The 16,042-nt window shown below is 41.2% G+C and overlaps 1 protein-coding gene across 1 annotated transcript in view; it reads left to right on the top strand.

Moving 5' to 3' along the window:
• Positions 1-16,042, top strand: part of KAT2B (lysine acetyltransferase 2B) — a 41,785-nt gene that overhangs the window by 22,927 nt on the left and 2,816 nt on the right. Inside the window, 9 exon segments of the mRNA XM_033165929.1 lie at positions 2,723-2,798; positions 2,800-2,830; positions 3,117-3,242; positions 7,865-8,001; positions 8,953-9,164; positions 10,565-10,691; positions 12,403-12,513; positions 13,251-13,394; positions 15,448-15,562. Coding sequence (XP_033021820.1) covers positions 2,723-2,798; positions 2,800-2,830; positions 3,117-3,242; positions 7,865-8,001; positions 8,953-9,164; positions 10,565-10,691; positions 12,403-12,513; positions 13,251-13,394; positions 15,448-15,562 — 1,079 coding nt within the window.

The raw sequence follows: 16,042 nt of genomic DNA, 5'->3' as shown, positions 1-16,042 counted from the left end.
GGTCTCTAAAATATTTGTGTTATTCAAAGACTAACATTTAATATAAATATTTTATGCTGTATTAGTTGATGTGTCTGTGTGGTAGGATTTGAAGGTGGTCTTTTGTACCCTAATGAGTTCAAGTATCTTGTTTCCCTTGATTTCATTTTCAATAATTTAGCAGAAGCTACTCGCCTGCATTTTTAGACCTATCAACACAGTGCAGTGACTTATGTGTAGCGTGTCTTGCCGTGCAGCTTGGTGGGGAAAGCCATGAAGATGTCAGTTTACATAATAATTGTACTGCAACAGGAATAATTTATTCATGACTGCTTGCATTTCAAACACATTAGTGGGACAATAGCAAAAGGTACATGTGCCTTTTTTTTTAAAAGCTGCTGGTTTAGCAAAGAACAAATTGCTCTGCAGTAACATGCAGCACTTTAAATAGTGACTGCTTCATCATGAAGAAACATTGGCAAAGTAGTGTCTCTGATGAGATAAGTTAAATGTCTGATGTTGCAAGCTTCCACACACTCGGATCTTTCAGAGAACAAATAGGATAAGGATAAAGATAAAATAGATCTTTATGCTGTCTATCTAGGCTTGCTTCTCTTAGAACTAAGGGTGTGGGAACAAAACGTGGATGAAGATTACTAAGGGGGTTTGTGGTTTGTTTTTGTTTTTTTGCTTTTTAAACATAACTAGCCTGTGCCGTTTTGATGAGCTGGCTGTTTTCGCACCATCTCATGGAACAGTTTCTTTCTCTTTCAGAATTTGAGATCTAGGGCAGCCTTCCCCAGCCTGGTGCCCTCCAGATGTTTTGGACCACAACTCCCACCATCCCTGACCATTGATCTTGATGGCTGAGACTGATGGGAGTTGGAGTCCACAACATCTTGAAGGCACCAGGTTGGAGAAAGACTGGACTGGGGATTAGTTAGGGTGTACCTTAATTTGATCACCAGTGACATAACCACAACAAATGCCATATTTCCACCACACTGAAGGCAATTATAGTTGACTAATGCATCTTGGAATTATGCTTGCAAATCACCCGAATGAGGACTGTCATGATGATGTGTTAAGCAGGCTGATAATATATTTTTCTTACTAATGAGTAATGTGGTTTTGTTGGCTTTGCACCCGGAGACAGATTGGCTAATTCAGACACTCATTGAGGATTTTGTAAAACCCACGGCACATGAAGCTGTAAATGAGCACAGAGACCACACATACCTCTTGCTCTGCTTTCACGTGCTGGGTTTGGTGTAGAGAGCTTGGTTTATATTAATCCAGAGTTCATTCTTACGAGCTGAACCATGCAACCCGGGTTATTGCCCTGGTGTGTTTTAACTGACTTTAAATCAGAGGTCTGTAGTCCAGATATACTGGTGATAAGAAGAGCTGTGCTGGATCATATCAAAGACCTCTCTGGTCCAGCATCGCCAGTGGCCAAAGAGAAGCCCTTTGGAAGGCCACAGGTAGGATATAGCATTCTCCTGCTGTCATAAACCATGGTTTAGTGCAATCCCATGCAATGTCCTATGTAAAAAGAAGTCCCACTGAGTTTGCTGGGGCTTGCAAGCCTTACATGAACGTTAAACCATTTTTGATAATAATTCTTGCTGCAAGCAATATTTTCACACAAAACGAGTGGACTCAGCTGGTCAAACTTCGGTTTAGAATTCTGAGCGAGTTCTATTTTTCAAAGCAGGATTCTCAACAGACCTCAAGGAAAGGATTAAGCAGGCATATCCTTAATACTATGAAGATTTTCTAATATTGCATGATGTCATCTTAATGCGTAGCCCGGTCAGATATTTAGATGTTTCAAAGGAAGCGCTCTAGTATTATTCCTAAAATGTGATCTGTTGCCTAGCAGGATCTGCATAATGGCAGCTTAAACTTGTTTAAGTGTTTGTTCAACTTCTTTTTTATAGTTATTTACAGGCCTAAATAGTGAAGGCTTTCCAGTATCTTCTAGCATAAATGTTGCTAGGGAGTTTTGGGAATTCATTTTCTGTTGTGACCTTAAAGGCAGCACCTCCATGAACTAGCCCCAGGGACAGGACAGAAAGTAAAAGCTCACTTCTAATGGTTCTAAAGCAGGAATGAGAAACCCAAGGCCCCCACCCCCACCCCATGCTGCTGGACTACAACTCCTGTCCTTGAGAATTGGCCATGCTGGCTGAAATTGATGGCATTTGGAGCCCAATGACATCTAGAGGGCTTCAGGTTCCTCATCCCTGGTATAGAAAATACTCCAAAACAAACTTGTGAGCTTCTAAGGCTGCAGCCCTGTACCCACTTACCTGGGAGTCAGCCCTATGAACTAAAAAGTACTTACTCCTGAGTAGACAAGGATAGGATCATACTGTAAATGACTTTATACAATGTAGAGAAGGGGGGAATTTAAAAAAAAAACATGGCGGTGACAATTGTCGGACATTTGTGATGAGTAGTAACGCCAGCTAGAGTAGCTCAAGAATTTTTATAAGCATCTAACAAATGCATTAGATATATAAGCAGATGGTTTCACATCAGTGCTGTGCTTTTTCCTCTCAACTGTTATAGGTTTCATCAGAAATTGCAACGGGCCATTTTTCCAAAAGTGTTTTTTGTTTGTTCCGCTTGTTTCTGTTTTGATAGCTTTCTGAAATTATATTATTATGAAGCAAGGTATGTTTTCAAGGTAGATAAGGACTCCCGTCTATTAAGCTGCGTCAATTCCTGTGTTAAGGTTCCTGTCCATGCTGGAGGAAGAGGTGTACAGTCAAAGTTCTCCTATCTGGGATCCAGATTTCATAGCATCTTCCTTCTCGAAGGGCCCAGCTAGGCATCCAGACAGGTAAATGTAATGTGGTGCAGGACAGAATGAAAGTCAAATAGACATGGATGCTATGCAGACAGCAGCTTTTGGGACAGCCTGAGCTGCCCGTGGGGTGGGGAATGGGAAAATTCACCCTTTCTCTTCCTGACTACATCCCCCCTCTGAAGCTGCTATTTGCATTTCAAGGAAAGCTGCCATTAACACCAACTGGAAGATTCCCTGAACATGTAAATAGCGTCAGGGGGGCTCTACTTATGCTGATCATTCCTACATTCAATGTTGTTTTATTTCTGTCTCCTTGCAGTTATCAGCCGCCCCCCTGTGGTAAGGTCTGTTCCTTACAGTGCAAGCCCCTCCTCTCTAGAGCAACCCAGTGGTGGAAGTATGAGTCCTGCTTGCAAGGCTGCTTCTAGTCTGGATCCGAATCTAGGTAACATGAAGAGCAGTGGGCTTCTAGCTTTTTTGTGCTCAAGCTAGGGAATCTGCATGGAATTTCTGCTGAGCAAGCCCCATTGAATAGAATGGGAGTTGAGCAAGATAAAGCTGTCGGTGGATGCCCCATGTTGATAGGTTATGCAACAACAAAAAAAGGTTCTAGCCATTGTACTACAGTGTTGGTATCTGCTGTTAGTTTTGCTTCATGCTATTTAGAGGGCTTAACTATCAGTCGGGTTGACCAGGACCCAACTCTGAAACCCAGTCTCTTTGGCAGGTAGGGGATGCGGGTGGCGCTGTGGTCCAAACCACTGAGCCTCTTGGAATTGCCGATCAGAAGGTCTGCAGTTCTATTCCTCGTGACTGGGTGAGCTCCTGTTGCTCTATTCCAGCTCCTGCCAACCTAGCAGTTCAAAAGCCACCCCAGTACAAGTAGATAAATAGGTACCGCTGTGGCGGGAAGGTAAACGGTGTTTCCGTGTGCTCTGGTTTCTGTCATGGTGTTCCGTTGCACCAGAAGCAGTTTAGTCATGCTGGCCACATGACCCAGAAAGCTGTCTGTGGACAAATGCTCTATAATGAATCCAAATAAGAACTCTGGCCTAAAGTTTTAACCAAAAAGAATACTGTACTCGTAAGTAATTCCAATTGTAATATCAATTCTGCAAAGAATTACAGTCTTAAACATAAAATAGTTTCATATAGAAAAGTCTTCTAGAGATAGATGTCAAGGCTTCTCAAATACGTGTCAAATGTAGACCAGGGAGACCAGGACAGGGCCCCGTTTCGGCATGGATGCCTTCTTTCAGCTGGCAATATCAAATAGCACAGAGTACAAGTTTCAGAATTTAACATTTTACAAAATCATTATTAAACAACATCAAACACGTTATATCAAAGTTTTAAACAAAATTTTTAAGTATCATTCACTAAAGGTCATAATTCAACAACATCAGAAAAATTATTATTACAGGAAGTTTTAAGATTAACCAAAGTGGCTTTTCATAGTATTTGGTTCCTTACCTTGTTTTTTATGATAGAAGTATATATAAAAAATATATGGTGTCTGTTTCTTTGGTTCCTAAAAGGATATAGTGTCTGTAAATCATAGAAAAATGACTGTTACAATTTTACCATTAAATTGTATGCATGTGAAGTACAAGGTTATGTATCATCTCACCTTAGAGGAAGTTTTGCTGTGTTTTTCTGGCGTTTCCTACTAATGGGTGAGTTTGTGGCCTTATATCTGATAGGGGAGGAGATGGCCCCCTGTTCTTCTTAAAGGTATAATACTATCCAAAATCCTCAAGGACAAAGAGCACTGTGGTGATATTTTAAAGAAATGAAATGTATTCCTGGTGTTCATTCAGACCCTTGGGAGACATGGTTTCAAACAGATGAATGTATCTGGCTTCCTGTTGTAACAGAAGTTTTTCAATATTTCTTCGGTTATATAAGTCTATTTTGGGTTTCCAGATAATAAAGAAGACAAAATCATCCTCTGTGTGTTTTTGTTGTATATAATGTTCCACTAAAGGGGCTTCTAGTACCTTATTACGGATCCGTGATCGATGTTCATTTATGCGTAATTTTATCGGTCTAGTGCTCTTGCCTATGTATATCTTTTTACAGGGGCACATCCATGCACTAGACAGGAAGCCAGATACATTCATCTGTTTGAAACCATGTCTCCCAAGGGTCTGAATGAACACCAGGAATACATTTCATTTCTTTAAAATATCACCACAGTGCTCTTTGTCCTTGAGGATTTTGGATAGTATTATACCTTTAAGAAGAACAGGGGGCCATCTCCTCCCCTATCAGATATAAGGCCACAAACTCACCCATTAGTAGGAAACGCCAGAAAAACACAGCAAAACTTCCTCTAAGGTGAGATGATACATAACCTTGTACTTCACATGCATACAATTTAATGGTAAAATTGTAACAGTCATTTTTCTATGATTTACAGACACTATATCCTTTTAGGAACCAAAGAAACAGACACCATATATTTTTTATATATACTTCTATCATAAAAAACAAGGTAAGGAACCAAATACTATGAAAAGCCACTTTGGTTAATCTTAAAACTTCCTGTAATAATAATTTTTCTGATGTTGTTGAATTATGACCTTTAGTGAATGATACTTAAAAATTTTGTTTAAAAATTTTTTTTGTTTAAAACTTTGATATAACGTGTTTGATGTTGTTTAATAATGATTTTGTAAAATGTTAAATTCTGAAACTTGTACTCTGTGCTATTTGATATTGCCAGCTGAAGAAGGCATCCATGCCGAAACGGGGCCCTGTCCTGGTCTCCCTGGTCTACATTTGACACGTATTTGAGAAGCCTTGACATCTATCTCTAGAAGACTTTCTATATGAAACTATTTTATGTTTAAGACTGTAATTCTTTGCAGAATTGATATTACAATTGGAATTACTTACGAGTAAATGTATGCTTTTTGGTTAAAACTTTAGGCCAGAGTTCTTATTTGGATTCATTATAGTGTATTTGGCAATAAGAACTCCAACTTCTTTTCGATTACATTGTGGACAAATGCTGGCTCCCTCGGCCTGAAAGTGAGATGGGTGCCGCAACCCCATGGTTGCCTTTGACTGGACTGATCCGTCCTGGGGTCCTTTACCTTTACTTTTACCTCTTTGGCAGGGCTCAACCCTCAAACACGTGAAGCAACTATATGATTGCTTATCCACATTTATCTCTCTCCCGCTCTTTCCAGCTGTAGTCTGGGTCTCCATGTGTCCAACCATTGTAGACACCAATCCACAGAAAACTCAAATTGACGTTTGCTCTGATTCAGTTTTAAAGAGCGGGTTTTGGTGGGGAAAGTTCAGGGGGGAGGATGCTGATACACAGAGCATTAAAGTGCAGGTCTCTGCCTGGAAATTGCAGGGCGAAAGGTAACGTTGTGTGTAAGCCCTGAGTGCGTGCAGAGTGACTTTCCCTCAGCAGATATAGCCCCCATACATTTGAAATACCTGCTGGAGATAAGAGACAAAGGAGGCCCTTCGCAGCCCAGGCGAATCTGAGCTCCACAATCTCTAAGAAGGCTTGCTATGAGGTATGGCCTATTGCATGTTGTGAAACAAGGACTGGGTTGCAAGAATTCAACTGAAATTGTCCGGAGAGGCGTGGTGGATGCTTGTTGCTTCTCCAAGCGACCTGACTTCAAGCACATACCTGTTTCGTGTGACTCCAGTAAGCTCCTTCTGAAGCCCATGTTTTTCTTCAAGAAAATCAAAGCTCATCTAAAAACTTGACATTGAATTGACAAAGCGTTTTCCCTCTTCCAAGTTATTTGATTCTGCAACACGCCCCCCTTGCCCAGCAGTTAATGAAGCAAGTCAAAATGCGGCTATTTTTAGCTGATCCTGGCCCTAAAGTGCCAATCTGTCTCCTTGCAGCTTTTAATGCCATATGTGCAAAACGTTATACAATGGAAGCTTAACTGCCATTTTTGTTGATTCATGAACCAGAAGAGACATCTATCTCATCTACTCTTAATGCAGCCATATATCTGTATGTTCTCCTTCAGCAGGGATAAATGCAGCTGCAGAGAGGGAGGGAGGCAGGAAGAAGCATTTTCAATGGGAAAGAAGTACAGGGAGAATAGCGTTCAGGAGCTGTTCATCCATACTCATCTTCCATCTCAGCAGCTGCCCTGTATTGTAGGTTGGTAAAATGAGAAAAGAATCAAATAACTACACTTAGTTCTGTGTGCAATTTCTCTTGCATCACAGAGGAAAAAGGCAGCTGAGTGCAAAGGTGGGCTTGGAGACAAGCAACTTTGTCACATTGACACAAATAGGAAATGTCTGTATACTCCACGGGGCAAGAACTTAGGGTTTTATCCAGGGCTAGTCCTACTTAGAGTAGATCCATTGAAATTAATGGATATGAGTTTGTGGTGTTTGTTACTTTCAGTGGGCCTATGCAGAGCAGGACTGGCATTGGCTATAACACCCTGTTTTGTGCAAAGCAGTGATAATTTTTTATTTTTTAATTTGCATTGCACAACATGGAGGTGTTTATATACACTTTTTAAAAAAACCAACAGCAACCCAAAACTATCATTTGTCCATATTTATTTAGAAGAAGTGTAACTCATCTTCTACTCAAGGCACCTTAGAATGGATTTCAATAATGCACATGGATATAATCAAACCCACACAGTCCAGCAGCTGTGAGTTCCCCTGGTGTCAGATGGGGCCAGGGAAACTGGCCATTAGAGCTGAATGTTCTTTTTGGGTTGGAGAAGCAAACTGTCTCCTTCGGCTGATGGACTGGGCTAGGCTGGCCCTCTAATCTGCTGGGGTGTTCATCCTGGTATCATAATACCTGCTCAGAGGCTTTTATTTCAATGGAGAAGGCAGAACCCAGAAGGATCCAGCGAAGGCACCTGATTGATGTCAATAGGCAGGGAGTTCCAAAGTGTGGGTGCTGCCACACTAAAAGATTGATTTATAACATTTCTTAGGAGCAACATAATTTGGCATTTTTCCATTCTTTGAATATCTGCCTTTTGACAGAGTTATAGCTTCTTTAGTAGTTTAGATTATTATTTCAATTGCTGTGGCTATATTATACAGGGGAGAAGAGAAAAAGCAATGAGCCTTATTCTGTGGAGGATGCTAAGAAGCCAAGAGTTGTAGGAGACATTCCTATTGAACTCATCAATGAAGTGATGTCAACCATTACAGATCCAGCTGCAATGCTCGGTCCAGAGGTGAGACATGTAGTTTTCTCGTTTGCAAATGTGCCCATCAGCCCCGTAAGGTTGGCAACCTCTGAACTAGAAGTTGTTGGTAGGTTTTGTCATGCCTAGCTTCCTTTTATTTCAAGCAATGCATTTGTTCCCTTTCCCAACAGAATATCATAATTCAGTGTGACACTTAATACTGCCTACGGAATATGAAGCTGCCTTAAACCGAATTAAACCATTGGTCCATACAGCTGAGTGTTTTTCACATGGATTAACAGCAGCTCCCTCCGTCCCATGATGTTCTTCCTGTTATCATAAACTGATATCTTTCCTGCAAATAGCAACTAAGAAATGCTTTAAGTAAAAAAGGCTTCTCTTATAGAATAGGTGGTGTGGAACAGTAAAACCTTTAAGTGTGAATTCTGAATTTCATCAGAGCTCATTTAAAACAAAACAACAACATTGCTAATACAGTGATACCTTGGTTCCCAAACGGCTTAGTTGTCGAACAGACCGTCTCCCCAAAAAATAAGTGTTCCGGTTTGCGAATGTTTTTCAGAAGCCGAACGTCTGGCACGGCTTCCGTGGCTTCCGATTGAGTGCAGGAAGCTCCTGCAGCCAATCAGAAGCCACGCTTTGGTTTTTGAATGGTTTCGGGAGTCAAACAGACTCCCAGAATGGATTAAGTTCAAGAACCAAGGTACCACTAAGTAGAAAGGAGCTGATTAGTTCACCTTATCAAGATAAGCCACGGGATCACACCATGTCTCTAATCACATGGAGAAAGATCCGGTGAAATTAGTCCCATTGTAATCAAATTCTGTTGTTTTTTCAGTGGAATTTCTAACACACTTAGAAATGTGTTCTATCAAAACAGATGGAACAGATTTCCAGGTGTGCTGTGTGCCTGTGAAAACAAAGTAGCCAAAATTCTCAAATGTATACTGAACCTTTTTTCTTCTTCCTTTCATAAAGCAGACTAATTTTCTATCTGCACACTCAGCCCGGGATGAAGCAGCAAGGATGGAAGAGCGCAGGGGAGTGATTGAATTTCACGTAGTTGGAAATTCCCTAAATCAAAAGCCAAATAAGAAAATCATGATGTGGCTGGTTGGCTTACAGAATGTATTCTCACATCAGCTACCCAGAATGCCGAAAGAGTATATTACTCGTCTAGTCTTTGATCCGTAAGTTTTCCCTGCCCCCTCCATGGGAAAGGTAGATTGAGAAACGCAATAATTTATATTGGATAAATTTGGCTTCTAGAAACAGCATGCTTTCAGATTTTATGTGGTGCGTTGATGTAATCTTCAGAGCAGAAAAAGAAAGGTAAAGATGAACAATAAAAGCAGGTCTGCCAGATAAGAAAGGCAGTTCACAACATGAAAAAACACAGATCTCCATTTTTATTTATGATATAATGAAATTTGTAGGAAGTGAATAAAGAAAGCTTGATATATCAAGTGGCTTCTGGCAACATAAAAAAAAATAGAAAAAGCCAGTAATAAAATAGACCAATCCCACAAAGCTTGGCTAGACTGAAAAGTAAGGCTTAAGCACCAGTATTTACACTTAGTAGCTCTGTAACACTAAACCATGGTTTGCTCAATGAACCCATGAGTAGTCCCACAGATGGTTTATTTTCTAGCTGTTCGTGCATTGTGCACTCTGTAGCCTGGTGACTGTGGGTGGCCAAACAAACTTTGGTTAAACAAGGTTGTTAGATTCAGGCATAATGCCAAACTGTAGCCCAAATAATCCATGGTTCTTAAGCAAATAGCAAACCTTGACTTCACATGGTTTGTTGCAAAATAAAGAAACCATTTTGGACTGGATTTAGGCATTCAAACATACCACACTTTGACTAGACAAACCATGGCTAGCATTATGTAAGAACCAGAAATTGATTCATATAAATTAATCTTTGTCTGTTTTAGATATTACGGCATTGTAGATTATGGTTCTCTAATATCAGCCAATAAAAATGTCTCCTTAGCTGTTCTTTGAAAGCCTCTTTCCACCTGCTTAACGACATCTGTATTTCTTTATTATTTTTGGAGTCTAATATCTTCAGCAAACTTGGGTTTCAGAAACCTGCCCCACTATTAATATATTGTTGTTTTTGTTGGGGGGGTATAGGACTGTTGTTTTATATGTGCACCTGTGGTTGTTACAATGATAATTTTGTGTTGGGAATTCAAAACTGTTCCTCACTTTGAAGAAACAAGTAATTCTTAAATATAATGTAGAAAACATAATACAGAACTGTATGATAGGACGTTCAGATATCCATTTGGAAGGGGGTTGGAAAACACAGTAATAACTACTTCAGTTTAAGAAATGGGCCCAATTTCCTGGGCATCTTTACTTTTAAAATAAAGCGAATCAGCAGCTTTGTTTCTCTTTAATGTAGTATATTGCTAAGATCTTGTATTTACCGACTGTGCAGAGCATGAAGTTGGCATCAGGTCTTTGCATCAAATGCTTTTATTATTTATTGCTGCTCTAGCTGTGGATGTGAGATATGCTAATGCTTATACATCACTCGCTGTGAAACAAGCCTGACATAAAATGTATATAACTCCAGGAAACACAAGACCCTCGCGTTGATCAAAGACGGCCGTGTGATTGGTGGCATCTGCTTCCGGATGTTCCCGTCTCAAGGATTTACAGAAATAGTTTTCTGCGCTGTGACTTCTAACGAACAAGTCAAGGTAAGGACAATGTCAGTGGCAGGGAAAGACACAAAATTCACTGTATAATATGCAGGCATAATTGGATTGTGTAGGGGCGCATCCCATTTGATTAGCACACAGCCTTTCTCCTGACTTTGAGCCAACAGAAACAACTGCACATCTACCCCATACGCAGCGAGGGTGCTCCCACAGCAGGCTCATGCCAAAAAGTGCCTGGATGCAGAAATAATCGCCAGCTGTAGAAAGGTTGCCAAATTAAAACACACCCGGAATTTCAGCTTGTAAAAAGAAGAAAACCTATATGCCATTCTCCTAAGTGTAGTCTGGCTATCAGCAGAGAGCCATAACCATGAATCCATGAATCTCTAAGAGGCATTCAGCTATGCCTCTTATCACATGAAATGAACCTCATAGAAGGAACTCAGAATCCACCTTTTCTGGAGCGCCTTTCAGTCATGTAACAAAGTCAGTGTCAGTGAACTGAACTAGTCGCATATTCTTCTCATGTCTGCCCTCGCCTCTGTTCCCCACCTTCCTCTGATGCTTGCTTGCATATATCTTAGATTGTGAGCCTTTTAAAGCAGGAACCGCCGACATTTGTTCTTTGTCCTTCCCCACCAGATGTGGGGAACCTTTGGGGCTCCAGATGTTGCTGGACTTCAACTTCCATCATCCTCAGCAAGCATGGCCAGTGGCCAGGGATGATGGGAATTTTACTTCAGCAAGACATGGAGCTCCCCACAACTAATGCATGGGGTGTGTGTGTGTGGTAACTAAGTAAGTAAGTAAGTTTCTATGTCAGTCACTGGTTAAATAAATCATTCTACAGTTCTGCTCTCCTGCCTTCGTCATAGCTCGTGATCATTACCCAACCCAGTTAACCCTTTCTTAACCCTCGGAAATTATTCTATTTCTACCTCGGTCACTCAGGTGGGGGGTGGGAGCATCAGGCAGGAAAATAATATGCACCATTAGAATGTTGTTTTTTGTTATTGCTGTTCATTTTAGCTGATACATACCCAAAATAAAAAATACCCTTTAAATAGGACATCTTTTGCAGAAAAATGTATTCATAGCGGAGAGACTTCATGATAACAGACTGCAAAACTGGAAAATCCCTGGTTGAAATCTCGACTTTAGCCATGAAATTGCTATTCTGTCAGTCTCAGCCTCCACCAGAAACACGGGGATAGCTTCTTTCAAAATGATTACTGGAATAATATATGTGATGCACTTTGAACACCCAGGAAAAACTTTTAGGGTGGATTTCAGTGTAGTGATGAGGAGATCCTTCCATCAGTTCTGAGAGCAGGGAAAGCCCTATTGAATTAATGGGAGTCCTTGCACTGGCTTCTGCCAGCAGAACAGGGTAGTTGATTCCAGGTCTAAATATTCCGTCTGGGGCCCAAAGGCCTTTGTGCAGACTTGCACACACAGCAGAACATTTAAACTTCCCTTCCCATTGCAGGGCCTGAGAGCTTCTACCCTGAAGCTTCTCGAGAGGCTGGGCTCTGAGGCAGAATTCAGTGTGCATGTGCAGTTGAAAAGGGAAAATGAGCATCCCTTCGCCCTGGAAGTAGGAAGCATGTTATGCTGGCACCCCCACAGCATTCCTGGTGTCCCAATGTTTCTTTGATTAAAGTTATTTTGTCCTCAGATTCTTACATATGAGCTTCAAGGTATTGTTGCATTTCGCAGAAAATAAATTGTCCTACTAATTTCTGTGCAGGGATATGGAACTCACTTAATGAATCACCTGAAGGAGTACCACATTAAGCACAATATTCTCAACTTCCTTACATATGCAGATGAATATGCAATTGGCTACTTCAAGAAGCAAGTGAGTAGCCCTGAGACAGTGCTTTTAATCTTGTGCGGGGGGGGGGGAATTCCCTGTTGAAGTCGCGCTCTGCTGTTATGTTGAAAAAAAGTGTTGAGTGACCACTCCTTCCTCCAAACAGGGACTGGGTATATGCTCTAATTCTTCAAAGCATATTTCAAGAATATGCACATGAGAGTAGCATTTAATGCATTTCATTTCAAAAGATAGGGCAGCTGAACCAGTGGGGGATTTTTGTCTCTGCCTTTGGGCACTCAACTTACCTCTCCTTCCTTGTAGAACTGCTGTCAGTCATAGGCATCACATCCACATCTATTGGAAGTTTAATCAGGGATCTTTCCCCTTTAATTTTATTGCACAGGTTTTTGGAACATCTATGTGCCAATTGGGTTTCTTTCGTTGTTTCCTTCTTGAGGTCTCACTGACAGTTGTACAGCAGTGGGAGGTATCCTGAGGCCCTATGTAGCTCGCAGGGCGACTTTGGAAATTAGAGGTAGATAGTGAAGTCAATCTAAAAGGGGCACTGTGGTATATAGTGTGACTGCAGGTATATGTGTATTTCAGCAGTGTGTATGTTGGTGAATTATGTATTCATCTGGGCTTAAGATTTGTGATTTGAAAGCCCACGAGGCAAAAGGTCACTGTGCTTCCATGGGCGGGGGGACATCAGTGGTTCCAGAAGGCTGCTGGAAAACAGGTGAACAAAATGCATTGTCAATGACTCTTCTTTCCCTTAGGGGTTTTCAAAAGACATAAAAGTACCAAAAGCAAAATATGTTGGCTATATCAAGGATTATGAAGGAGCAACTTTAATGGGATGTGAACTAAACCCAAGGATCCCTTACACCGAATTCTCAGTCATCATTAAGAAGCAGAAAGAGGTAAAAAAAATTATGTAAACCAAATGTCCCCCCCCCCTTTTATTATTTTTTAAAACACGAATTGCTAGTACCTGCCCCGCAAGTATTTCTTAGAGATAAGGTTTATTGCACAACTTTGATAGAGGGGATTGTTCTGAGTAGCTTTGGAAATGGGAAATCATTATTTTCCTTTTCTTACAGGCAAAAAATATTGATGTATGGAATGATATTTGTTAGAAATGGAAAGTAGTGAAGTGTTAATTTGGCAGTTTGGTACACAAATGTGGGTTTTCTTCTCGTTGTGTTACAAGCCAGCCTTACTTTATCAGAAGAATATATAAATTGCACCTTCATTCAAAAGAGATTTTTTAATCTGCTATACATTAAAACAACACAGATCAACTATACAAAAATACAGCAACATTTATTTATTTGTTGAATTTATTCCACCCTGAATTGGCCCCAGTAGCTCAAATTTGATCCTGTTGGGTCACTGTCAGCCCCTGCAGTGCTCTCAGAATGAGACTGATGAAATTTGAGAATAAAATAATTCAGCCAGGTAAAAATACAGTAATTCAAAAAGCCTGGACAAATAAAAGTTTTACTAGAATTTTTGACATCCCCTCCACTGTTTATAAATATTGTTTTCTATTTAAGGCTGCAATCCTATGCACACATTCCTGGGAATAAGCTTGGTTGAGCACAATGGGATTTCCTTCTGAGTAAGCATGCATAGGATTGCTCTGCCTGTTCACAGCATGTAATGTAGAACAGGGGTGGCTAACCAATTTCAACCAGTGTTGCCTTCTGGGGACCTCTCATGAGAGCCACATAGCAGCGGCCAAAAAATAGTATGATGAAAAAACGTCCACCCCTACTTTAGCACATATACACACATCTGAAGAAGTGTGCATGCACACAAAAGCTCATACCAAGAACAAACTTAGTTGGTCTCGTGCTACTGGAAGGATTTTTTTATTTTTTATTTTGTTTTGACAATGGCAGGAGTGGGATTTGAACCCATGACCCCCAATTGGCAAGCTCAGGACAACTTTCCATGTATTCCCCACATTACTCTCCACCCATCCCAGCAACAGAAGCCTATGCCAAGTGCTCCATCTTTCAACAACAGAGCCCCAGTGCTGTTGGTTTGGGAGGGTGAAGGACTTTTTTGTGCCCCTGCAAACACCAAATTCTCAGGGGTCTTTGGGGCAGGGGCAGGTTAGCCACACCTAGCATAGTGGTTCCATGGACCAGGTAGCCCAACCACCAAAGGCTGCCTCGCAGCAATAAAAGAGCAGCTTTTAAAATAAAAAGTGGAATATTCTTACGTAATTTTCAATCTAACGGTGTAACCTGTTTTTAATTTGGTGTACAAAAGTCCTCTAATGCCATTGTCCCGTAGCATGGTCAGAGGTTGAGTGATGGGGGACTACCTGGGAACCACATGCTTGCCACCTTGAGTTCCATGATGGAAGAAAGTTGAGATGTATAACACACCTAAGTCCCTAGTTGTGGTTCATCTTTAGCTGGAGGCGACTGGTTTTGTGCAACAAGTGTGCTTTCAGTAGAGCATGGATAAGCATCACACTGCAGTGATGTGACTCAAACCTGCTCCTAATGTGTGAGGCGGCCACCTAGATCCACAGAAATTGTAGGCACCTCTCATGTCGGTGGCGCTGTGGGCTAAACCAGAGTCTAGGGCTTGCTGATCAGAAGGTCGGCGCTTCAATTCCCCGCGACGGGGTGAGCTCCCATTGCTCGGTCCCTGCTCCTGTCAACCTAGCAGTTCGAAAGCACGTCAAAGTGCAAGTAAATAAATAGGTACTGCTCCGGCGGGAAAGTAAACGGCGTTTCCGTGCGTTGCTCTGGTTCGCCAGAAGCGGCTTTGTCATGCTGGCCACATGACCCGGAAGCTGTACGCCGGCTCCCTCAGCCAGTAAAGCAAGATGAGTGCCGCAACCCCAGAGTTGGTCAGGGGTCCCTTTAACTTTACCTCATGCCCCTTTACAGTACTCATCTATGCCTGTTCCTTCACTCCAAAAGTATAATTTCCATATTACTTTCGTTGCAGATTATAAAAAAGTTGATTGAAAGGAAGCAAGCTCAGATTCGAAAAGTTTATCCCGGCCTTTCTTGTTTCAAAGATGGTGTACGGCAGATTCCCATAGAAAGCATTCCCGGAATTAGTATGTACATCAGTTATCATTGGGTTCATTCTTTTTCAGTTTAAATTTGAGAATATTGGATTTTCTTTTGTTGAAGTGACTTGCTTCTAGTTATTCATAACAATTTTATACCACTTTTGAAATAATGCATGAAAAGTAGTTGATTATGTTCGAATCTGAGGCTTTGTGATGTTTTATGCGCACATTGGTTTATTTTTGTAGCCACAGGCTTTTATGCCGTACTGTACAGCCAGTGCTTTCTCCATCAGATTTTTTGTGTCCCGCTATCTAGTACAGGCAACAACTGCTTTACGCTTGCCCAGTATATGCACAATGCACACATTGTTGCAACGCAGAAGTGGCCGGAAAAGTGGGTGGGCTTATGGGCTTATGTGTGCTCCACCAATGCACACGGGGGTCAGGAATGGAATCATTGCCTGTACACAGATTTTCAATGCAGTCCTAAACCTACTCAGAAGTACGTCCCACAGAGCGCAGCCT

The sequence above is a fragment of the Lacerta agilis genome, chromosome 12 (genome assembly GCF_009819535.1).
Source record: "Lacerta agilis isolate rLacAgi1 chromosome 12, rLacAgi1.pri, whole genome shotgun sequence".
NCBI lineage: Eukaryota > Metazoa > Chordata > Lepidosauria > Squamata > Lacertidae > Lacerta > Lacerta agilis.
This window is presented reverse-complemented; position numbering and strand designations above follow the sequence as displayed.